The 26,286-nt window shown below is 36.7% G+C and overlaps 1 protein-coding gene across 1 annotated transcript; it reads right to left on the bottom strand.

Annotated features, from left to right (window-relative positions):
• Positions 1–303: 303 nt before the first annotated feature.
• Positions 304–25,329, bottom strand: CWC22 (CWC22 spliceosome-associated protein; the record flags this gene model as incomplete). The annotated part of the gene is made up of 18 exons (XM_010153368.1): positions 304–890; positions 2,717–2,913; positions 3,045–3,146; positions 4,108–4,235; positions 5,143–5,295; positions 6,422–6,499; positions 17,168–17,228; positions 17,810–17,891; positions 18,817–18,912; positions 19,253–19,315; positions 19,436–19,642; positions 19,731–19,866; positions 20,767–20,820; positions 21,179–21,347; positions 23,434–23,562; positions 24,047–24,304; positions 24,427–24,543; positions 25,262–25,329. Coding segments are annotated over 18 exons (2,685 nt in total), but the record flags the coding sequence as incomplete, so codon positions are not given.
• Positions 25,330–26,286: the final 957 nt, after the last annotated feature.

Raw genomic sequence — 26,286 nt, 5'->3', positions numbered from 1 at the left:
TAAAAACCAATGGTTTTTAGACCATAAAGTTACCAGGACTTGAAAACTAAGTGACAAAAACACCCATTTCTCTGAGATCATAATGGTTTTATTCACAAAATAAACAGCTTCAACAGAAAGACTCAATGCAATAGTTATAAAAAAGCAGTACTGAAAATTTGAAAAAGTCTGATAAAATTTACAAATGCAAACTATCACTTTGTACAAAAATCTTTTTTTCTTTAAAGAAAGTTCAGAAATAGATTTTAAAATACAGTTTTAACAGCTCAGAAACGCACATTTCTTTCAAATTCTGGTTAGGTATTATTTTCGTCTGTGTGGGGAATTCTCCCTTCGTCTGTCCTCGTTCTTCCTGGATTCTCTGTACTGGTCAGAGTAACGGCTGTACTTCTCTCGGTGTTTCTCTGAGCCATTTCTGTATCGGTCACCTTGCTCCTCCTCTCTTGGACTTGAAGTATTATGGGCTCTCTCTGCGGATTTTGACCTCTCTCTATTTCTACTATGATGTCCATTATCTTTGCTCCAATGTCTGTAATTTTCATCATCAGACAAAGCAGCTCTTCTCTCTGCTTTCTTTGGCTTTGAATTACTGTGTTTATTTTCTAGATCCTTACTTCTTTCATGGTTCCTATCCTTTCCACTATGGTAACCATCTCTGCCATTGGACTCCTCTCTGTGGTGGTATTTTGATACGTCATCTCTCCTGTGTGATTCTCTCCAGTTTCGGTAATCTCTTTCTGATTTGCTCTCAGTATCACTTCTTTCCTCTTGCTGCCTCCTTCTCATTTTCTTTTCACATGATTTCCTTTTCCGTTCTTGTTTTTTCCCGGAAACTTTATCAGATTCTCTATTTTTCTTTTGCATTCTCCTTCTTTTGGCTTTAGGAACATCTGAAATTATAATAAATTACAGGAATAAGATTGAATTAAATGGAAATATAACATAAGATCTGCAAACCTGTTGATCCAAGAATTTTTTTGGTTATGTAAGATGTGCTTTCATACCTGAAAAGATTTTAAATCCTACGTACTGACAAAATGCCAACAACCTTGCTTTCCCCCTCTTTGTCCCCAGTTAATTGCTTAAGAGGGAACAACTCAAATTTGTACCGATGTGGCTGCCATCGTACAAGTGTCCACCAGCAGGACTTTTATCCCTTAGCTATCTGCGAGTGATGCCTGCCTTTTGAGAACTTCTACCCACCATCATCCTCTTGCTGACGTGATACAAAGAGACCAGGCATAGGTTGTAAAGTCCTATGTCAAAGCACTCAATTTTTTAAGAAAGATCACCTTTCCCAGACCATCCAGTCTCTCAATCATTTACTTTCCCAATTGCTTCCTGGAAAAGTTTATCAGTTAGTGGAGATTAACAGCAGCAGAGGGGAAAAAGTCTCCAACACATGGGGAAACAAAGGCACTCTGAAACAGCTACTGATAGTGGTTTTAAAAAGAAAGTAAAGCCAGGCTGCAAAGATCTCAAAATGCAAATATCAATGAATGCATACCTGAATGGATAAAGGACATGTAGTAAAAGGGAAGGTCCTAAACTTCCAAAAATAAAGCATTCATACTGGCAGACTGCAGGTTGTCACTAAGGACTTGCCTCTCTGGTCCCTACCAAGCAGCTCAGCAGAGCTGCAGCTGTCTGTGCAGGAGCCATCTGGCTCTGTGCTGAACTAACGCCTCCTCTGACCCTGCTTAACTGTGCCCTCCTCTCGTGCTTTGTCGTCATTTGTGGGATGACACATACATCAAACGTCGTACAGTACGACTGCAATGGAGAACAAAAATGCATTTCAAAAAACATGAGCAGTTCACACTTCTTTTATTAATCAACACTGTCATTTCAAAGGCATGTAATAAATCAAATTAACTTTGAATCAGCAAGCTTCTGTACTACAGAAAGTCCTGCTGTGTTATCATCTGCTCACGTTACATACAATGGGGGAGGCTGCACACACTACTTCACCCTAGCATGTACATTATAGATTAAGCAATGTTTGTGACACTGCATGTCAAATAGAAGGTTCTGCATCAGCAGGATGGTATAAGATGTTAAACACTAATTATAACGTATAAAACTGCAACATACTTAGTTGTCAAAGGCTAATTCTTCCTTGGAGATTTCTCTACAGACAAGAGCCTTCACTATATTACCACACAAACTCTTCCTGAGAAAGAGGAATAAGAATTGGAGACTTGGAAGGAAAATAAAATTCAAACATATTGCTAGAATGGATCAATGTCAGTTCTGACCCAACAAGAGGCACATATTACAGGGAAGGACTCAACTAGTATCAAGCTCAATCAAGCCAAGCCAAAAAAGTTGTAGACAGTCTCTACAGTTCACCAGTAAACAACACACAGAGATCTTAACAGGGAGAGACTCCAATCCCTCCATCCTCCACCAAACTGAAATGATAGTACTGTGAAACAGGTATCAACTGTGTAAAAAAAGTATTCCACAAAACAACGTTCCTCAAATATTTAAGTCTCTAGAAACAGAACGCAGTTTTTCTAAATTCTAAAATAAGTTTCCATGAGCAATACTTAATATTTTAAAACTTGTAAGTTTAAAAAAATTATCAGTTTTAAAGCAGAGAAACTAACACTGTCTATAGCTTTTTTTTCCTCAAAAGCAGTATACACAGAAATGAGTAGGTCTATAGAAGTAAATAAAGAGAAGTAAGTAGTTATTGCCAGGGATTAAGTACCTGAGTCACTGCTGTCGCCACTGCTAGATGAGGAGTCACTGCTGCTGGATGACTCTGAGCTACTACTGCTGCTGTCAGAATCAGAATCTGAGGAAGAGTCCGTCTCTGAAGATGAAGAGGAATCTGATGACTCAACATCCTGTTTTTGTGTCATTATCATCTTTGGTGCGTTTTTCAGATGCTCCCGTAATTCGTCCCTAATTGACATAAAGCGTTTTTCTATTAGTGGTTTTTGTTTGTATTTTTGGTTTTGGGTTTTTTTTATTTTTTTGGGCAGGGTGAGGGGAGAGAAGGAAAGTAAATATCAGATCAGAAAAGTGTTCCTCACGTTAGTCCTCCAAGGCCAATAGAAGTGAAGAAGTTGATGGCAAAGCGAGTGTTTCTTGGGTTATCCCGAGGCAATAATCCCTCAAAGAAAGTCTGCAATGTTCTGATGAAAAAAACAACATTTAAATTAAACAATATACAAGCTTCTCACTAATCTTCAATGATATTAATAAACTGAAAAAGAAACCGTATGGCTCTCCATAGGACAGCAAGTTTTCTCTCCATGCATTTTTCAATACTTTAGTTGTCTGTATCTGTGATGTATCTCATCAAAACACTATTTAAAAAATTGCTCTTCTATGAAAACAAACTTCACACACTTGATTACATACATGCTGTCAGATTATGACAACAGAAAGCCTGATTTTGTGAAGCCCTGAGAGACATGAAATTGCAGTAGCCTGCGACAGCAAAGGATAATACTTGTTGACCATGAACTTCAAAGATCTGAGTACCTATTTTGAAATCCCATCGAACAGGTCCCTAAGTATAGATTCATGTTTAAGTATACAGGAGCTAAAGCATCTGCTAAATTCTTCATCCCATGTGGAAGAAATTTTAACATCTAGGAAATAGCTGAAGCAACTGAAAGGAACATGGCCAGAATACAATGCCTTAAATCACATACAGGCTAAAATAATGTGTATCCGATACTTAAAGATAAGCAACTAATCTTAGGAAAACTGTTATTAATAGTTATGTGCTTTTTTCTAAGTTTTCTCAGAAAAAGAAGCCACAGTAACATTTACTACACAGCCGTACAGCTGACAATACATAAAAATGGACTTGTACTTGGAAAATTCTTATACAAGCTGAACTATCACTGGGGGAAAACAAAGATACCTCTTGCACACAGCCGTGCACACACTTGAACCCAAACTGATGTAAACACACTCAACTTAATGCAACTCTGCAATGACTGCATCTATACATGAACTTATTCTTGAAGCACTGCAGCTACTGAACTGCAGTCCTAGCTGACCTTGAAGAGAGTTCTTACTTGTACTTTTTCAGATAAAGGAAATAATTAAATTTACAGTTTTGAAAATAAAGTTTCAACTTACTCGTCTTTTAATCTTGCATTTAGATTTGGAAGTCCCATATATTCACTGAGTTCCTGAAAGAATATTTTGACAAAAATTCTGCTGGAGGATGTGGTAGTTTCTTCACTCAGTATTATACATTCAAGGACCTGAAAATGTTTAGAAAAATATTTAGAAACTACCCTTAAGTTTAAACATACATTTTTTATGTATCTTAAAAGATTTTTGTCCTCCTGAAATAACTAGTAAGAAATACTGGTTTGGTTTTTGGTAGTTCCTAGTCAAAACTTTCTTCCTCTTTTTTACCACCTTGGAGCAGTTTCTGATCATATTTATGCTAGTAATTCTTCAGGGATTTATTTTATTCAGAAAAGCTCCATAAGAGAAAAATCAGGTGTGTGAACTTCTGGGTAGTTAAAAGATTTGGGACTTAAGTTCTAAAGATACTAAATATTTGGACTGACTTGTTTGTGCCTGAAGAATGACAACTAGATGAAGCTATAAGACAAGAATAAAACACTATGTAAAGAGAAGTTACCTCGATACTCATTTCTTCATTTTTAATGTTATAATACCTCAGAATGCAAGATTACTTTTATTTATTTGGCACTTAAATCACAAAATGGCAGTATTGTAAGGGGTTTTTTTGTAATTATATAAAGCTTAATTTAACATATAAGGATATTTTTAGAAGGTTTCTTTAGGCTTATTTCTTAGAGAGAGTTCTGCTATTTATATTGCTAATTAAAAGTTCAAATTATAAAAAAGTACATTTTAATCAACCAATTCCAGCTGAACTCCATAAAATAACAGCTTAAATAAAGTACTTCAGAATGGAGAAGGGAGGAGGATGATGCACAGGGGCAGAAAGAAGAGATGGTGAAACACAGAATTGTTCAACAGTGTCTGAGAAGATACTTAAAATATTCCAGTTTGCTATAAGAGTAGTTCCAAATTGTAGAATAAATGCTAAAGCTAATGTATTATATATTATTTCTGAATCCTGAAGATTAATTATTGCAAAAGAAATCTGGGACAATAGCCTATTTTACTTACACTCCAGGGAATTGAATCGGTGTACAGTAGATGAGCAAACATCTTGGCAACATTCCTCAGTTTGTTCGTTTCCAAACGATGAATGGTATCATATTGTTCTTTGAATATAGCTTCAAAGGACTCCATATATTCTTTTTTTAACATGCAGAAACGCTGAGACAACATCGTACAATTTAAACTACCAGATTAAACAAAGTATTAAACATGCAAATAACGTACATGTAAGTGACCTAACGCTGCAAATATTTACTGCAAGACTTTGCTTTTAAATAACCCTTGGAGGCGAAGAAAATACCTTCAAATGGATGCATTTTATTGCTTTCAGCAGTTTGTCAGAACAAGAACCTCATCTGCATTGCAAAGAAGCAATTATCAATTCTGAACTACAGCAAGTTACTGAGCAATTTTACTTCCGTACACCCAGTATTTTCACCCGACGGAACTCCATTAAATGTAACTTTTTTCATGACAACATTGAGTGACTATTTAAAACTGAGAAGCAGCAGGTAAGACATTCTGGACATAAACATTCCAAAGAGCATGGAAATTAACATTTATATTCTAGCGAAGGTGTACACTCATGTGGTTAGTGCTTTGCAACTGACCATCAGCAGGACTATTTCCTCAAATACTGGATAAAACATAGAAATGGAAAAACCCCACTCCCTTTCATTTCAGCATAACTTGCTCCCTTGACAAGTATTTCATCCTAACAAGTTGGACCTGTCAATATCATAGATAAGGAAAACTTAGTTAAGAAATAACTGCAACTACGTTAGTGATCAGTTACACAAAACCAAAGAGGTAGCTGTGTACTGAAAAACAGACAAACCAGCCACCCACAGTCCCAGGACAGCAAGCATTCAGTCCTGTCCTCTAAACAAAACTTACTAGTCAGCTTTGAACAAAGTGGTAAAAGACAAGAGTCTCCAAAGTTAAATTTCTGCACTGTAAAAAGCGTATTTTCTGGTAACTCTTGATACTTGTATGCCTTATAGTACCATACCCTAGCCACTGATTCATTGTTCTACCATAATGAGGCAAAAAAAAAAAAGGCAACAATATAAACAGAAAATGAGTTCTCCCATTCTGCATTCACTATGCTTCCATAGGCAAAATGTTAATTCAATCCTAATTGAATCCTAATACAAGCAATCAACTAATGTAAGCATTTTCAGAATTATAAGACTTAACTTTTAATGGATGAATGAAACTGTCACACAAAGAAATAAACAATGAAATTCTCTATCGAAGCGTAAAATCTGAAAACAGAACTCACCCCTGCCAGTAACCCAAAGAATTTCTCATATGTTCTTTGCTGAGCACAGCAGTCAAGTATCATATTGCAGAGTTCTTTCTGGTTTAAGAGGAAGGGGAAAAAAAAAAAAAAAAAAGGTAAATTCACTGTAGGAGCAACAAAAGCCATTATTAAGTACCAAAATATTGAAGAAAGCTTTACATGGAGGTAAGCACTAAACAAGTGCATTTACATAAAACTTCATTTGCAATATCAGTAGTTCCCCGAATTTCTCACGTTTTAGAAATAATCTGGGGCATGAGCATGAACTTTCGCTATTCAAATTTCCACTTCCACTTCAGCTAAAATTCATGAGTTAACACACTGTATGTCTAACCAAAAAAGGTCAAAACTAATTTACAAACTGACTTTAGCCCAAAAGGAGGTAAAAGGAGAAGGTTTTGAGGGCTTTTGTCATGGTTTTATTTGTTTGTGTTTTGGTTTTCTTTTTTTTTTTTTTTTTAAAGTAGTCCCAATCCCTGCATTTATAGAAAATGAAGATTCTTCATAACTTCCAAATTCAAAACTCATGTGCATGTCCAAAATCAGAAATAGCTGTAGATTTTTGTATATAACAACATCTTTAATTATTCAGCCATAATTTCCATTACAAGCTCTGCTTACCGTCAGCAAGCAGAAGGCAGCGTTTCACTGCGATTGCTTCCCCTGAGAATCCCTACAGTGATGTTCAGAAAGACTAATCTCAACCTTGGGAGACTGATGCACCTACACTTCCTCTGTTAACAAGAGAGTGAGAGAAACTTTTCTTAAGAAGCTGTTTGAGGATCATGTTCTGCATCACCCTCGAGAAGAGCATCTCCCCCCTTAGCTAGGAGCAGAGGAAACCTAGCCACATTAGCCTCCTAAGAACTTTTGTGCCTCTCCCATAACCAACAGCCTGCCTTCCATTTTTACCCTGTCTCCATGGTGGACACGGATGTGAGCACCAGCTACAGCAGCCCCGTGCAAGATGCTCCCCTTCCATTGGTACCTAGTATCTAGAACAGCTAAGTCCCAGTTTTTCTGGGATACAGGCTCCCTTCCTTCTTGTTCCCCAATACCATCACCCCAAGATCATTATTGAATCACCCTCTGGCAGCTACTTTCTCCTGTTCTTTCACACACACCAAACCAAGAAGCAGAGGGAAACACACACGGGTGGGTTCTGCTTTGTACCCTGACTCTAGGACCAGAGCCCCTCCCCGGCCAAGAGCCGTGCTCTAGGCAAGTAAGCATACACGAGTTCAAACCCAAACTTACTCCTCTGACCTTCTGTGTAAGTTACAGATTGTAACAGCTATGAACCGGCTCAGGGCACATTTTTGAAACGATAAGACAAATGAAGCAAACATTTTGGTATCAATTAAGAGCCATAAAACACACAGCACTTAAGCAGGACCGCACTTTTCCCCTAACAACCTTTTTATACTTATTTTCTCATAGGACCAACTCCATAGCATAAACCAATTTATGATATTCCCAAATAGAGTTTTGGCTGACAGACATTTATCTTTCATGATTAGTTTTATTTTTCTTTAAACTAGTAACAACATTCCCATTAAAAATACTGAATAATTTAAAGCATTTCATCCTCTTTATGTCTTAACACCAGTCTACTGTAACATGCACCAGATTTCATACTCTCCCACTTACACCATTCTTCAAAGCATGTATTCTGAAAATAAACATTTTGCTCATCACAAGAACTCAGAAGCAAAGCGCCAACCATGCCAAACAAGAAAATACCCCCTCCAAGTAACAAGTCAGTAGCATATCAAACATAGATGTGTTTAAAGGCATTCCTTTCAACACTGTCACACTGTGTTAGTGTGATGTATTAAAATGCACATTAACTTTTTTTATTATCCTATTTTACAGTAATGCTGCAGTTAATCAGTTTTTAAACAATAAAAAGGGTAGAGTGCTGATGCCACTGCTAATAATGTCAGCAAGACTTGAAAAACAAATTACTTTTCTTTCCCATCTTAAATGCAATTACCACATTGGTATCCCCTGTGGTTTACAGTAATTAAATATTTTAACATTTTAATTAAATATTATAATGATTTCTAGGAGGGTATCTTGAATAACCACACGCATGAAAATGGATTTGCCCACAAAGACATTCTTGCTAGTGTCATCAAAATAACTTGAGGTCAAGTCTAGAATAACTCTCTTCCAGATTGAAAATAAATAAACTTTAAAAGATTTAATTATTTTTTGAGAGATGTGACAAGTTCACATGGCAATTCTAGCTTCAGTTGTAGCTTTAAAGGTTAGTTAACTCACTTCTGTACTCATGATAACACTTCTCCTAATGTTTATGGCAGAAAGAGCCTGTGTTTTTTACTCCTTCACTTGCTTTAAAGAATGCAATGAATCTGTTTCTCTGTTTTACAGACAATTTATATACTTTGCTGTTCAACAGTTTTAGTACAACGCTCAACAAGGGACTACTCAGCTCTGTTAGGAAAGTATGTATAGCTATCCAATCACAAAATAAAATGCTTCGCAAATACCTGACATCCCACAGAGATGGTGAATGAACTTTTGCAAAGATCTTTAATTCACTATTGTATCATGGGGGGGGGGGGAAAAGGTATTTCCCAAAACTGCCAAGACAGAAGATAAGGAAAAAACTCCCTCTAAACACACTGCAATTCTTACACTTCTCCCTCAGCACTTGCTACTAGCTCTTATCAAAACAGGACAATGGTTTAGATAGACCATGGCTGCACCTAACATGGCAAGTATCATATAAAGATGCTAAAGGGTAAACCAGGAAAAAACGGGGGACAGGGCTGGGGGCAAGTCACACTTTTCTCCAGCTTTACCATTTTAAAATGCAAGCACACCCTGCCCACTATATTCTCTCAGCTTCACACAGTGGTTATGTTCCCTGCAAAGAGAAGAGCTAAAGCAGCTCTGCTTTCTCGCTCCTTTCTGATCATGGGTTGCTTTTTATAGACGGTCCATTTTTTTCCCATTTCTACTCTAATTTTTTGCTATTTCTTTTCAGATTTGCAGTCAGCTACGACTACAGTTTCAGAGCTGCCCCTCAGAGGAGGTCTCACTCTCACCTCCCTTGCTGGAAGTGATGCAATTTCCAGCCCTCTCCCCTTGCCAGCCACAAGCTGTTCCATCCATTGCATACAGAACTGAAGCAACCGTGACACAACTCCACCCTGTAAGCTAATGTAGCTCCTTTAAACACAAAGCTATCAATGCCAGCACTTGGTTTCTACAGTCATACAATGAACTGAAGGAATTGATGCGCTGGAAGAGAATCTAGTAAAGGACATAGGCTAGTTTAAATCAATATGAAACCACAATTATATGAAACAAGTGCCTTGCATTTTGTACATGTGCATTGCCTTTAAAGATGCTACATTCTTCCTTTTTCTTCTTTTATTTTAGCCGAAGTATATTTGCTCTTATGTATTGTTTGTTTAGCCATATAAGCTAACCTATGTATCTTAGATGCTAAATAAACACCCTGTAAATTGATAGGAGCGTCAAAAGCATTCCCATACTGCATCACACAGGTCAAAGAGAGAGCCAAACGGTTTAAGAAACTAGGCCCTCTAGGCAGGGATTAGTTACTGCCCGTTTATTAAGACACAACTGTAAGCACACGCAGCCTGTTTCAACACAAAGGAAAGCAGACTGAAGGCCAGCTTCTTTCAAAGTTCTGAAGTATATGACAGACATTCAGCTACCGATGTTTGTAAAGCAGTAAGGTTTTAAAAACACATTAGTTTATATAATATATAATAAATTATATTACTGTTATTTATCATACTAAAACATCTGGAAACTAAGATAATTAATGCCTTGAGCCAGGCCGATGTTCAGAGGAGCAGTTTGAGAACAAGACAATTGAGATTCTGATGCAACATGCAGATTTAAGGCAATGTAGTTGAAAAGAAGTTAAATTTAATGCAAAATCTGAACTAAATGCTGTGGTAGTCCAGGCAAAAACAGTATACGGCTCAGAAACTTAGGTGTATCCATGTCATTAGACTTATACTTCCAAACACTAACAACCACAAAAGCAGCAGGGAAATAAAGGAAGTTCATGCATTAACAAAACTCCAATTAAACATACTGTTAAACCTCAATGTCATGTCTTTTTTTAATTTATAAATTATGAAAAATCAGATTGATCAGCATCTCAGGCCCACAAAAATTCCCACTTCATAAGATAGGAAATCTGCTTGAGGATGATCACCTTTTACAGGCAAGTCTGTGAACTAAACATGGTGCAGTTGCCAAACCTACCATGTGACGCCCTACAATAACAACAGAAACTGATGAGTAACAAACAACTTGATCAGAACATAATTATCAGTTTTAGACTATCCTACTCCATGCCAGTTTCCTGGACTATATTCTCACTGAACACATCTAGTCAAAATAAGTACTTGCGTTATCTTCAAGACTTGATGCATAAATAGCACAAGACACTGACACCCCCACCCCTCCAACTAGGACTTTTTTGAGCAAGTGTGACACACCATCCAGTAAAAATGAAAATGTGTCAAATGCATGCATAATTCCTTCAAGAAGGCTGTGCCTACAATAACAACTTGTCTCTTCAAGTAAAGAAAGAAATCTATCCTGTGACCCATTACTTTTGTCTGGGATAACTGCATTGAGGGGCAGATATTATAGAAGAGGCTCTAATTTAATTTAGCCAAGTTCCAAGCACTGCTCTACATGAGTTTGTTCCTTTTATTGGCTGTGAAGAGTATTAAAAGCCTACAGGGCAATCTATTTTAAGCACATTTTCGGAGAGCAACAACAATGTATGGCTGGGCAAAGTAAGACATTTCCCTTTCTGCTCTTAGCTTAAATGGTGCTAAGAACCTTTAAAAATTAAGTATTCTGTAGGCAGTAGCATCTTTTTAAAAAAAGGAAGAAAATTGATTCATCATATATGCTTTCCTAAAGGAGGATCAATTCTCTAGCTAAGATGTTGTCAGTCCTGTCCCTGTCTAGATCTGTATTACTGTGAGGATCCTCAGCTCCTTTTCTTCCAAGGAAAAACATCCTCCAAGAACAGAGGCAACAAAAAAAATCTGTTAAGGGAAAGCATAAAGTAAAAGCCTATTTCTAACATTTCAGACAGGCATGTTTGTTGGCTTTCCTCATAGTTCTGAAGCCAGAACAACTGGGAGCACCATACTCCTCTAACTACAGTCTTAACTGACATTTTATTCTCTGGTAATGCATGGGATTAATGCAGCTTTAACACAGTACTTCTTAAAAAAAGAGAAACAGGGTGCTCTGCCAAGACTGAACATATGCCCAAAGAAGCAACTGTAAGGCTTGTTTAGAACAGCTTCTCACAGGCTGTAGTGCAGACTACAACACAGCTTTCAACTCTTGATCTGCAGGCATCAGATGGGTCTACATAACACCAAGAAAAGCAAGCCGCCTCCTATTAGATTTATTGCAAAAAAGAAGAATTTCAACTATCTGAATTTCTTTTTTTGTTTAAAAAAAACCCACAAACCAACACAATAATTGAGTATTTGACATACTTAAATACTACTACCTAATGTAGAAGAGCAGAACTAAGATAAAGTGAGTCAAATCAACAACAAGAAAAAAAGCCAATAAATCCCTTTGTTAAAGCTGAAGAATCCACATGGAAGATTATGAGGGAACCAGAAAGTCCCAATGCACAGGAGACTCATACCATTACCTTCATATCTCAGTTAAGTAACAACAGTCACAGATCTGAAATGAAGGAGCAGAGGGACGTGAGGTTAGCAAGAGTCCACTTGGAACCTGCTCCTCAAGTGGGGATGGATCCCAGCACAAGAGAGAAAGTCAAATTTGGAAGGTTTTCATACCTGGACAGGAATTCAGAAAACAGGTTGGAAACAAAAGAAGGGGGGGAGTAACAAAAGGGAAAGTCAGAAACAGGAAGACAGCAATACCATTTAATCTGCTGAAGTTGTATGAAAAAAAGTCACAGGAAAAACAAAATTAACTTGAACAGGCTTTTAGTAATAGATTTAGGAAAGAAACCTCAAAATAGAAGTGAGAAAAGTTACAAATTTTTTTTTTTTTTTTTTTAAGAAACACTGGTAAGAACAAGAGAACATCTACAAAACATCATGCACAGGGGGATCCTGAAAATCTGTAATATGGAAGACTGTGAAAAAGGATGAGGAAGACAATGTGATAAATAATTTTCAAAATGGCTTCTTGACACTTAAACAGGCAATGAAAAAATCACAGAGAAGTAACACTTTTGCTCATTTAAGGTAACTATAACATGCCAAAAGCAAGGATAAAGACACAAGAAACCGAAAGGTTACAAAAACTGACAGAGGAACAGGAAAGTGCATTTATTATTCTTTGATAGACCTAAGAAAAAGACAAAAGAAAACGATACACTTGAGTCATTAAAAATTAAATCTTCTAAAGAAGGGCCCTCTGACAAGACGACGACATTGAACATGCTGGTGTCATCTAAAAGAAGATTAAAAAGGGCAAGAAACAGACCAGGGAAGTCAGGAGGACAGTTTATAGACTAGGTCCAGGTACAAAAGCAGGCATTATATTTCCAGAATCCTGGAGCAAACAAATGAACAAGAAAAAGAGTCAAGTTAACAAAAAAAAAAACCAAAAAAACCCACCACACAAACAACCAAGAACAACTGGAAAGCTGGAAATGAAAACTGAGCTTGTGAAACTGAAAATTATGGAAAGAAAAGGTGTTTTCTAGTGAAAGAAAATAGAACAATGTAGTAGGCAAACTTTTCACACAGAAAAAGGGGGGTGGGGAAAAAAAAGGATGAGGAGATGGAAAATAATTGAGTATTTTGAGGAAGAAGAACATAAAGCTGGAGACTAAAAATTAACGGCATGTAAATCAGATGGGAAATGGAAGATGGAAGTTTCTGTTTAACAGCATCATGCACTTCTGAAAAAGCAGCATTTCAGTTCATGGCAAAATAAAAGATGTGCTCATCAAGTCAGAAGGCAACAATTTTAGGGTAGTAAATAAAAAAACCCGAGTGCTGACATTCCCCTCAGCACCTGGTACTAAACTCCAAAGCGAAAAAGCAGTCTTGCGTTGTTCTAGTCGTAGAGGATCCATTTGAACCTTAATCCTCTTTCGGCAAGTCAGAGTGACAGGTCCATTACTGGTATCAGGCACACAGGCACTGGTGTTTCACAGCAGCTGACGTGACACCATAATCGGATAGTTCAACCTCTGACAAAAACTGCTAAATATATTCCTGAACTCAGCCCTGCTAAATCATGCCAAGAATCTCTGTACATAAAAGACTTCCAGAACAATTAACCTGCAAGAAAGTCATTACGGCTGTATTAGTCTTTAAACTGTTGTTTATGTCTGTCTTCAGGTTTTTGAATATTCTTAATGGGTTTTAGCTTGTATTTAATTGACAATTCGCTACTCAAAACCTGTGGAAAACAGTCTTCATGACAGAATTAAAGAAAGCTGATTTTACTAAATAAAGCCTTTCAGAAGGAAAACAAAGTTTTAACACAAAATTAGACTTAATTTGAACAAAAAAATTTGTAGTGTCAAAACCCATTTGAAATGTCAAAATTAAGGAATGGAAACTGCATTAAGGGATACTTCAGTCAAACACTCTAGTCCCTGCTTCTCATAACCGCTGTTTGTAGTCACAGAGGGCATAGGCAGTCAGCTCTTACCTACAGGGTCTGCACTGCAAACAACATCCAACCATGGCATCATCACCTCTCCTACGTTCCATCTAAATTGCAGTTTTCTTACAAGCGTAAACAAACATTGAAGATGCACCCAAAAACTCTGAATTTCTGAAGACTGATTAAAGTTTTGAACCATAAGGTGCAGAGAAATTATAAATAAAGACAAATCATCCCGCAATACGGGTTGCTGAATCTTTCAGTAAAACACACCAAAAAAAGAAGTGCTTTATGGCCAAAGAAGTAGTTCTGTGGTTTGTTTTGATAATGAAGGCAGTGGGAATCAATTCACTAAAAGCTTCAATCAGAAGGTATTAACTTGAAAGAATAAAAGATGACTCTCCTAGTTTAGAAACTAGCAGTTACTTCAACCAGAAATTTCCAGAGTGCATTCAGTTTTTCACCCACATGACAGAACCAAGACCTGTAAATCCTTGAATAATTTTATCTGTGTCTGGTTGTTCTTTCTGCTTTCACACTGACCAGAAAACCTGTTTTTTGGGGTGGTTTCCCCTCCTCCCCTTTTTTTGGTGTGTGTTTGTTTTTTTTTCTTTTTAGCCCATAAACGCTCAGTAGGAGCTCAGAGTCTACACAATGAGCAAGTCAAAGCTCTCACACCTTTGAGGTGAAAAGTAATGACTATGATTAAGGGAAAAAAAGAAATGAGTACAGTGAAGATGCCTCGTGATAAGATGATGCAGTTTCACAGCAGTTTGGAAGCCTGAACTGTAGCAGTTCCTACAATTAGTACTGAATCATAGGTTGATCCTCATCTCTTTATCTCTATAGATAGATATATACTTGCACACACAAAGAGCCAAAAATAACACTTCTGCATTTAATCAAAAAAATCTCATTCATAGCAATTACATCACCTCAGATCCTTTTTTAGCAGGCTGGTATGCCAAGCAAAAGAAATTATCTAAGCACCATAAACTGTAATATTCAAACACACCAATTCTTATTCATCTAAAGGTAGTAGTTTTCAAAGAAAGCTATAAATTTTAATATTAAAACTGTGATGCTTAGTGAATTTTTACACATTTTCCAAAGCACAAAGCAATAAGAAAGAATCTGTTGGCATGATATGTTATGGGAACAAAGCGATATTGTCTAGAGACTTGACTAGACAGCTAGCAGGGTATCATACTTTGTCTCCTCCAATTATTTGTTCTTTAAAGAGACATGAAAGTCTGAGGAAACATTTCAGAGATTATAATGCTGCTGGTCACAAAGCTACCGTACTCTACATTAGTTAGCTTATTTAATTGATTCCAGTTATTTTATATATATATTCAATCTACCCATGCTTTAAGTCTCAAAACTAGACCAGAGAGTTGCTCTGAGAGCTTTCCTACAAAATCAGTAGGAGTTACAATTTTTGTTTGCTGTGCAGCAGGAAAAAAATTGTTTGCACATTTATTTTTGCATACAGTAACATTCATGTATTTCTAATCTGTGATTGATAGGGACAATATGGTTTCTCAAAGCTGAAACAGAAATAAGCCCTTCACTTGATTATGTAATATGAAAAGATTCATATTCAGTAAATTAACACCCCATGAAGTATATGAAAAGTAACAAATTCGTCTGTGTATGTCTGGTTATTTTTATTTGCAGCAAGCCAAGGATTCACAGAAAGCAAAAGAAAATCTGGCAGCAAATATTAAGTCAAATCTCAAAAATATCAAACACAAGGATGAAAGAAAATCTACTTTTTAATGCAGCTAAGATTTTGACTAATGGGTTGGGTTTTTTTCCTTCCTCCATGAAATTTCCTTTATTCTGACTAGATCTTTCCCACAGAATAGCTGGTAGTTGACAGAGACTTCAGTGGTATGAAACACCAACAGTTGATTAGCTCCCTGAATAGTCACCTAACGAACTGTGTTACACAAGTTTTATCTCTGTTGTATGATCTAGCACATATATTCTAAATTGTTCTTCCTATTCTTTAGATATAAAGTGATTTGTTGGAAAACAAGATTTCCGCGCCCCTGCCTTTGGAATTTTTGGGTTATGCTTCACTGAGAATTGTAATCCTATGGATACTTAGCATTGCATTTCATGCACAGAATTAAAGAATTAGCTAAGAAAATACACGACAGCCATCTGAATTCTTAGTAACAAACTAGTACATGAACTGAAAAAATAATAGGCAAACCAATTTCTGATGACTAGATTAAACCACGTTTTCAAAGAACACCTAACGGTAGCCCAGATCTCCAGATACTATTATACCAATGTTACTTCTCGGCACAGTTTTAAACAACACAGAATAGTGATAATTAAAGCCATAAGGAAATTAACAGCTCCCTCAAGCACAACTCTCATGATGATAGCTTACAGCTGACTGAAAAGCTGTTTATATAATTAGATGAGTATTTACATTCTACCAGGATCTAGGGTAAGTCCTAGCTGAAGGACAGTTTCCTTTACTTGAGAACACACTGATAATACTGACCTGACACACTATCTGAAGACAAAACTAATTTTGTCTGATAATCCAAGATTACAACACAGCAATCATACTTAACTGCTGCTTTAATTCAGTACACTATTACTCAGAGGACTGCGAAACCAACAAAGCGCCACATTTTTTTAAGCATTATGCTAAATTCCAAGCCCCACTGATGAAGTCCACAGTCACCTGCAAATACGATCTTCAACTCCGAGTTCTCTCAGAGGCAGAGCTCTGAGGATGACTGCCATGCTGCAGGACTTCTGTGACAGGGTTTCAACAGTCCAACCAAAAAGCCTTTTCAAACAGGCTATGGGGCACCATTTGAACTGCCTGACAGAAAGGAGCTATTGCGTAACACAGAAGTCTGAGGAAATACGTGTCAGCCTATTTGCTCCAAAGGTTGTAAGACTTATTTGAAGGAACCACCACTGTAAGGCATCACCCTCATTCACCTGCTTGCTATATAAACTAGATCCCAGGAGAAAAATAAGGATTCTAGTACTATTTCTCACTAATGTTAATCACAAAGAGTAAGAAGCAAGGCTTACAGTCTGACTTTCGGGAAAGTCCATCTTCAGCAGTTTGTGAGCACATTCTTCAAAGTCTAAGCTGCAGAAATAAAAGGAAACTTCTCATGATCTGTGCAACATAAGCTATGCTAAAAATATTTGAGCATTATATTAAGATTGACAGTTAGTGCTGAAACTTCAAGTTTTGAAGTAATCAGAAAGCTGTTTTGGTTTTCTTAATAAGCGTTCTGTATTTCATGAGTTTATATCTGAAAGTTAATCCAAAGTCATCACATTTGCAGAAAATCTGAGAACAGGATGCCTTGGCTCCTTATTACTATTACATCATGTTACAAAACTTAACAAAACACAAACATGTGAGCTCATTTTGCACATCCTGAAAAACACTGAATGGCTAGCACTGTGCGTACAGCAACCCCCACAGAAAAGTCCCATTGCACTACTCAAACATCTTGAAACACACAGGATTTATCTCAAAATGAGAATTTGGGTACCCATTTGTCAGAGCAGTTTGCTTTATACAACTAGGTCAAGATCCGTAAAGAACACTTCCCTGCTTTCTTTTTTTTAAATTGCACACTGAAAAAGAATTGTAAAATAAAGAGAATTTCAGTTTCAAAAGATCTACACTCATAGGTGCATAAATAACATTATTTTTACCTTGACTGAATAGCAAGATAAATCGTACGACGGAAGGAGACCAGGTTAATTTCTGTTTTGTCATGAACAGTAACTTTCTGACCTGGGAAAGAAAAACGTGGCTTTGTAAACAGCAACATTAAGGCAGATGTAAGTAATCTCTTAGAATAGCTCAACTTACTAAGTCTGTAGCACATTATATAATACTTTTTCAAGAGGTATTTAGGATAGTTTAGTAGGTTTTTGGTTTGTGTGGGTTTTTTGGGTGGTGGGTGTTTTCTTTTTAATTTTTATTTTTACAGAGAAGGAAAGACAAAAAAATCCAAACAGCATTCACCTTTAAGAGAATACTCTCCCTTTAAAGATCTTACACATGACTTAGGCACTGCAAACTCTGGGTTTAACATTTCCTGTTTGCATTATTAGCAAGGTATTTTCGGTATAATTTTACTATACTACACTTTATGTAGCCTCCTTGATTTTAACAGGAAATTCTTTGTTTCTGTTACGTGCAAGATCTACGTTACAGCATTCTGCAAATTTTTGTCTTGGCCTGGAGCAAGGGTAGAAAAATCTGTTCCAAACCATAACCATTCTGGGAACACCTTCATTTGTAAGGTATTTGCTATTCCTTCACCCTTTTAAATTTGATAATAGCATAAATGAAGTTAAAGGAATTCTCGTACTTTTCATCAGCCTGGAAACACTGCTGTTCGGTGAAATACACCAGCAAACTAGTGAGGAAATCCATTCCTGGTATTTCACAAAAACCGGGCTTGACTGGCTTTTCAATTACTCACACAGTCTGCACAAACATTTCAGTTAAGCTTATCCATCAATAATTTTCCTGGGAATCAAATATATCCTTTCAAAACGTGCAACACTCACTGCTTGCACTAAAGACCAAAAAAGCAACAGACATCGCTTAAACAATCTCACTATTGCCAAACATGTTATAAGTTAAGCTTTTCTTTCCTGTTTCATCTACAACCAATTAATCCCTAGTAAGATGCCCATCATACACTTACCATCTTCATCACCATCTTCATCTTCCTCTTCATCTTCCTCACTACTCGCACCTTCTTGATCTGCTTCAGATTCGCTGTCACCTTCATCAAGAATTTCTGAAAGAGCAGTATCCCAGGTTAAAGGAACATAGACCACAGTAGTTTCATTATCCCAGACACTTGATCCAGCACCTATGAAAGGGAGTCTTGGGTGGAGATTGTGGCAGAGGCACAAACGTGGGTATGTCATAACCACATGAAAACGTAGCTGGAGAAACAATGCTGAAGAAAATAGCAGGAATATATTGGAAAGTTCTATGATAAACTGAAATACAGTTATCTGGGACATATATCATTTACTGGTAAAGGTTGATAATGACAGTTGGATAAGTAAATGCCCTCTAGTGTGTAAATATATAAATATTATATTAAAATGTGTATACACACACACTCTTACCTTTCTTCAACGTTTTGTATTTTTCTTCGTTTTCCATAAAGTTTGGATCCATCTTGAAAACATCTTTAGATTAAAAGAGAGATTTTATTTAAATACAAAATTAAGAAAAAAACGAATATTTAATCTTAAAATTTGTTCGCATCGGGATTGCAGTCACAGGTTTATCTTCGGTTTTTAACTTACTAAGAACATCCTCTGGGTTGTAGTCATCTTCTAATGGCAACATATGAGTAAACTGATCCTCCTCTTCCACTAGATCTAAACCCTCTGGAATGATTGGATGATCCTTGAAGCCATCCTTCCGTACAGCAAACATGACTTCTATCATATACTGAACACGCATATCAATTTTAGATTCATGCAGAATGTGCCGAAGACGGTCAAAGATTGCTTTGGAAAAAAGACAGAAACGTAAATACGAAAAGGATTTACTAATGCAAAAGCCAAAAAGACAAATGGTCTGGCTAATTATACTTACCATTAATACCTCTAGGAGAAACTTCTGTTAACTTGAGCCCACTCTCTTTAATAAATCCAATTGCTACTTCAATACTGTCATCAGTAGGCCTTTCAAGAAGCAACGTGAGCATTTCCAAACATAAAACCTCATGAGCCTATGGAAAGAGTATCAGTAAAGAATCAGAATGTACAATGTTACCCTATTACAGGGATTGTTATAATCTTACAGTGATTTACTTGACAGAGCAGTTCAGACTTTGAGGATGCCAAAATACACTTATTTAACCACACACACGAGGCAACACTACTGGGACAAAGCTAGTTAAGAGTGAGTAAAAACTTCAAATACAATTTCACCACCTGTATTTACACCAATTTTGTAGTGAATGTGACTCTGCTACTGAAATGACCAAGAAATGAAAAACATTTTGCCATTAAGGAAAAAGGGCATTTCCAAATAAACCAGCACCTACATTACAGAAACTATTTGTAAGTGCATCCTGCCTACAATTAAATCAGGTCTTCCAGGATCAGGCATATAAGCAAATGGCACAGCTTGGATTAGTTTCTTTTTGCCCAAATGCTGAGTATTCACAATGCATTCCTGAAACACTGCTTCTTGCCATAATTTAAATTGAAGCATCCCAATTTCTAACACAAAAAAATGGCATAGAGCTGGATACAAATTTGACTTATATAGTTCCAACTGAGTCTAGTCCCCTGTACACAGATGTTTAAAGTCAGATGATAGTGTTGCAAGAAAACTGTTTAAGATCTGTGGGACAGAGCCTCAGGTGACTCCTGCTTTCTATCAGGATTTGTCTGAATACTAGCCCCAACATATTCACAAATTCTGGGGAAGCTCTGGAACATAAATGCAATGGTAATTACATAACCAATTACCAGTACCTTTTCTAATTAAAGCAGGCATTAAAAGGAAACCTGAACTCAGATTTTCAGTGACCTTTAGAACAGGGACAGCATCGTCACATAGGCCACTGCTGACTTGAAGCTACAGAAAGAGCCATGTAAGGTTTGGATACGAAGTAACATACCACATTCTGATTCATCAAATGCGCAACAAATTTTGAAGATGTTAGACAGAGTTGCTGCAGAAGAAATAAAATGGGAAATTTTAAAACACTGTATATGGAAGAAAAGTTTTGTAACTCAGACATACTTATTACAGACACATGCACCTCAATCAAATTAAGTCATGAAGCTATTTGGGATACTGATACTGTTCACAATTAGGACTGCATACTTCCAAAAAAAAAAAAAAAAACGAAAAAACCCACACCACACTACCAACCCAGAATAGCTTGTATACTTAATGTACTAATGATAAGTGCCAACCCACTGGTCTTGGCTGTGTTCTTTGAAGTATGTAATTTGAACACCTTCGATACAATGTTAACACAGCAGAATTCTAACTTTCAGCATGTTGCTTCTTCACATTTCACATACCTTATCATTCCTGCGATATCCTTTGCGAAAATTTAGTATCAACCTCTTGAGAATCAATTCACCAATATTTGGAAACTTTGAGTTGATAATTGCCACAAGAGCTGCATAAACATGTGTAAAAATTGGAGAGGCACTCTGAGCTTGCAAAATCGATCTAGAAAGCAATCCCCTGTAAGAATACAGAAGTAAGATTTTTCTCTTAATAGAAGATTCAATGTTTTCATTCAGTATGTATCACAAAACTAGCACCATACAGTTGGAATAGTGATAAGATACCAGATGGTCATTTTCAAGCTGTTGTTTATCATGCTACAAAGACTTCTGCAAAACACGCTGCCCAAATGTGTCAGTCTGGGCTAAGAAATTCTTAAACTGACACCTTATCTTTCATTAAATATTGTTCCTATTAGAACTAAATTTGAAAACAAACATGTAAAAAGTCTTCATCTTTGTACCCTGCAACTACCCCTTTAACCCCAATGCAGGCTCTTCTTCGTTCTGAAGTTTGTATGATTGTGCTGTTTTTTTCCCCTAAGCTGAAAGAGGAAAATCCTGTCTGTAGTAGAAACAATCATCTGTCCTGCAACTATTTATGAAAAACACAGAAGTGTGGTCCATTATATTAACTTAAACAAGCAAAAGTTCTAAGAAATAAAAATTTTATGTCCATAAAAGGTCCCTAACAATAAAGATTTACATAGGAGTAATAAAAAAAAAAGCCCAAACCAAAACCAAACAGAATAGGCCAAGCAGTGCTTTTCAATGCTTTTCTCAAATGAAACTGTATTTTCACTATGTGTTTTGGAATTGAGATCTGATTATAAGAGAGACTACTACTGAAATGATTGTAAACACCCGGCTCATGAGATAATCATGAAACAATGAGCACTTGTATTATACTCTTTCTTAAATTTATATCAAGACTAAAGTCTGAAAAGAATCTGAGACTTTCCCCCCTCACCTCAGTTTTGATTTTTCTAAGGCTTTAGCACACAGATTTTAACTTTTGCTCTATGACTCAGAGAGGAGGGAAAAAAAGCCCTCAAACTTGAGCCTTCAAAGTGCACACTGGTATCCAACTCTTCTCCTTGGTCTATTGAAATCTTCCAAAAACTCTCCTACACGGTACTAAATACCAACTGCACCAGGACCTTATTCATACATACTCTGGAGCTGAAAAATTGAACAGAACTCATTTCATGCTAGCGCACAGAAACAGAATATTTCATTTTGAAACTATCAGTTACTCCTTGCTTACAAACTGTAAATGGTCTGGTTCAGATGCTATTTACCCTCTACTTAAACTCTCCACAGCTAGGTAAAACTTCATGTCATTACTTTCATATGCACTTGTGTTTAAATTTGCAAGTCAAAATTACTGTAAGAAGGGAGATGGTGCCATTTTTCATCTACATAATTTTGAAATTTATAAGCTTATAAGAAACACAAACTTCCATAGACAAGTGTATTCTAAAAACATTTAATAGGCTCATCTTTTAAACTAAAATACCTGTATGAAAATTAAGTTTCAGGAACACAAAATGCAGGCAAGTAAAAAAAACATTCCTAAACCAGACTGTTTGAGACTTCATTACTACTTTTAACAGCAATCACATTTGGGAAGTACTTGTTCACTCTAGATTTTACTTAATCCTCTTCTGTTATTTTTATACTATTTGCAGGATTCTGATCTTTCCATCAGGTATGGCACATATCAAAGTACGGCATTCCATAGCTATAACCTCCTCAAACAACAGTGATTAAGTTGTGACAGAGAAGGTGTTGCTATCTAATGTAACACAACTATTTCTGGATATTTTGTTCAGAGGGCTTTTTGCGGGTGGTGGTTTGGTTTTGTTTGTTTAAATGGTAGCCAATCTAAGAAACCCATACTCCTTTAGGCTAGCATATTTAACCTCTGTTGACATCAAAATTAAAACAAGGAAAGTCAGACAGTACTCAGCTCAAACAGTGCAATCATCTTTTGTCTACATTACAACTTTAACAACCCAGCCAGAAAACTGTAGTAAAAGATGTTTTGCTAAATATTGGCTAGAAATATTTTTCCCACAGAAAAAAGAAGTAAATAGACAAGACACACCCCTAAATAAGAAAAAGGAACATACACCATCTGTTTCACTCTGATTCCTCCAACCATAAAATCCCTTCCTCAAGTAGGGGATTGCTCTGCATAGGGAAAATGTAACCTGAGTAGCAGAAAAGCAAAATAATTGTTTTAAAATACAAAGACTTACCTTCCCCGAACAATATTTTCCTGAAGGAGCTCATGGATGATGTTTTCTATATTGGAAACATTCACTTTATTGACCAGACCATTGATCGACTTCTTCAAGGCCTCCCAACTCATCCTCTGATATGCCAAGCTATTACAAAGGTATCACAAATTATTAATGCACAAACCTGAGGTAGCAAAGTGAATTTTTATACATATGAATGTGAATGTAAGTTGTAATCAGTAAAATAGGTAAGAAAATATTCACTGAATAAATGTGAGGACTAGTTTGCAATTATACGTTTAACTACTAAGAAATTACCAAGCCAACAAGATACATGAAAATGTAGTTCTCCCTAGATACACTATAACCCAGCATGGTCAGTTGTCTAAGATATTCTAAAAAAAAAAATCCCTGGTTATGTTCTGTATCCCATTTCTACATTTACACTTTACAGCAGTGTACAGGTACAGTCACAACCTGATTCTCTTGCATTTCTTCTGATAAAAAAAATACACCTTCAAGAAACCTTTGAGGGCTATGATTACAGCCCTCAAAAGGTATCCCATTTTCACCAAAATGCTTTAGTGTTTTGCTTCTCAGTAAAAATTTTATTATGTTGCTTTCAACTCACCTATTTTTGTCAGTGATTTGCTCCTGCATCATCCTGAGCTTGGCAGGTGGGATATATGCACCACCTGTGCGAGTAAGGATTGGATCCACTTCTTCTTTCTTCTTCTTTGAAGTGGTCTCATCATGAGCAAGTGAGCTCTGGACTGCTGACTTCTCTGGACTCCTACGATCTGGTGATGAGTATCTCCTTTCCTTCCTTCGATCAGATTCTCTCTCCTCCCATTTCTCATAGTGTCTCTCTCTCCCCCTTTCTGGTCTTCTAGAAAAAAACCAAACACAAACAAAAAAAACCCTCAAAACCACAGCAAACATCCAAGGGTTCATGAGGCTTTATTCTTTAAAAATTAATATTTTATTACTGATTAAGAGAGGGCTTGATACCTTCCTTCTGAAGTTCTGTCGTCATAGTACTCCCTTCTTGAATATTCCTGATCATATCTGCTGTCATCAGAGTATCTTCTCTTTCTGGGAGACGGAGACCTGCGGCGGTCTATATCCCTGTTTGCAATCCAAAACACAAAATTCTCAGGAACAGGTTTAGAAAAGCAATCCCATCTGTGAAATCCAATCCAATCTGTGAAAAAATCACAGATGTTCTGTAAAGCAAAGCTTCTCTTAGAACTTAAAATTAAATGCTAAATGGTAATAACGTCAAATACCAAAGGTAAATGCAGCACTGCGCCTTCCTTGGAACACAGGCGTTTGTTTCACCCACTTTTGCCTGTCTAGCATTAAACAGAATGGACACTATCAGAAAAAAAGATACTGTGTTCAGGACAAGAGGTGTCATTCCAACTACAGTGTGAAATTAAAAGTAAACTAGTAACAGTTCATCTCATGCCTCGGTAGGCAGCACTTCAAATGGTATTTCTCCACCTCCTGCTGGCATCGACCATCTCGCTCTGAAGTGACAATGCTGGTATCAGCAATATGCAAGTCCAAGCAAAAAGCTAGCATCTAATTTCCAAGTCCCCATACTATTTAACTGAAGGCTGCATGCTAAGGATTTTTTTAAAGATTTAGTTTTAATAACATCTACTTAATTACTGCTATATTGACACGCAAGTATTTTATGAAACCTACACTAATTTTTCACTGCTCAGTTACAGTAATACAGAAAAAGAAACAGAACCTTTTTGTTTTTTAACACTTATTCAACTCATTATGTGAGGTATATATACAGAACTGTAGGGTGTAGAAAAAACAATAATTCTACCTGTCCTCTGGAGACAAACTTCTTTGGCGTGAACTGTAGTTTTCCTTCCTTTCATAACTGGAACCATGCTTTAAGATAACAGAAAAAAAACCACAAGTCTCAACATTATATATTAATTACTGTGAGCACACCTACCTTGAAACCAAAGCATATTGTGTCTTCAGTTCCCTGCTCCTTTTCACGAACTAAAGGCCATCAAACAAAGCTAACAGCACTCAGTTATGACAAGGAGAGCTGGTTGTAAATATCAAGTATCAGCAGCTGGACTCCCTGATACAGGATGCTGTAGATGCCAAATGCTTACATGGGTTCAAAATACTGGGCTAAGTCTGCAGGAAAATTCATAAGGGTTACCAAAAAGTTATCTAGCTCAGGAGGCTGCAAGATAGAGTATATGGGTTAGTACTTTTTTGGTTGCCCTGTTCCTAAACTTTCCAAGGCTTCTGCTGTCCATTACTGCTGGAGACCAGAGCAGATGGACCTTCAGTCCACCTTTTCTGCTGCCATATGCATTTTACATTTCTTGCACTACATGCAATACCTTTAACAGAATTCTACCTCTTCTTGTTTGAAGAGCATCTCCCCTTTCTCCTAAAGACTCCCTTTATTGGGTATATTTCTCCTTACCTTCCTCCTTTTTCCTAACCATAATTGATTTTCCCATGAGTCATCTCTAGATCATACAATATAAGCATCTAAGTTACACTGTTCCACTTGACAGATCCTGGAAGTAAATTTAATTCTAGATTTTTTTGAAATGTAAGTTTGCAAGATTAAGTAATAAACGAACAGTTCACAAAAAATTCTGTGGGCTGAACCGTGACATACAGAAATATGGAGTCATACACAGAAGTAAGAGCATGACAGCACCTACGACACACAGAGAAAGACATCCACCTCACCGAGATGTTTCAAAACTACTTTGGTACAGTTAGGCAGCTTTTATGACTTATATACTTTCATTGTAAAGGTCCTCTTCTCCCTTAAAACATCATTTATAACTGCCAACTTCATGGAGTTCAACA

The sequence above is a fragment of the Eurypyga helias genome, unplaced genomic scaffold (genome assembly GCF_000690775.1).
Source record: "Eurypyga helias isolate BGI_N326 unplaced genomic scaffold, ASM69077v1 scaffold47666, whole genome shotgun sequence".
NCBI lineage: Eukaryota > Metazoa > Chordata > Aves > Eurypygiformes > Eurypygidae > Eurypyga > Eurypyga helias.
Note: the sequence above shows the minus strand (reverse complement) of the source record. Positions and strands in the feature narration are given on the sequence as shown.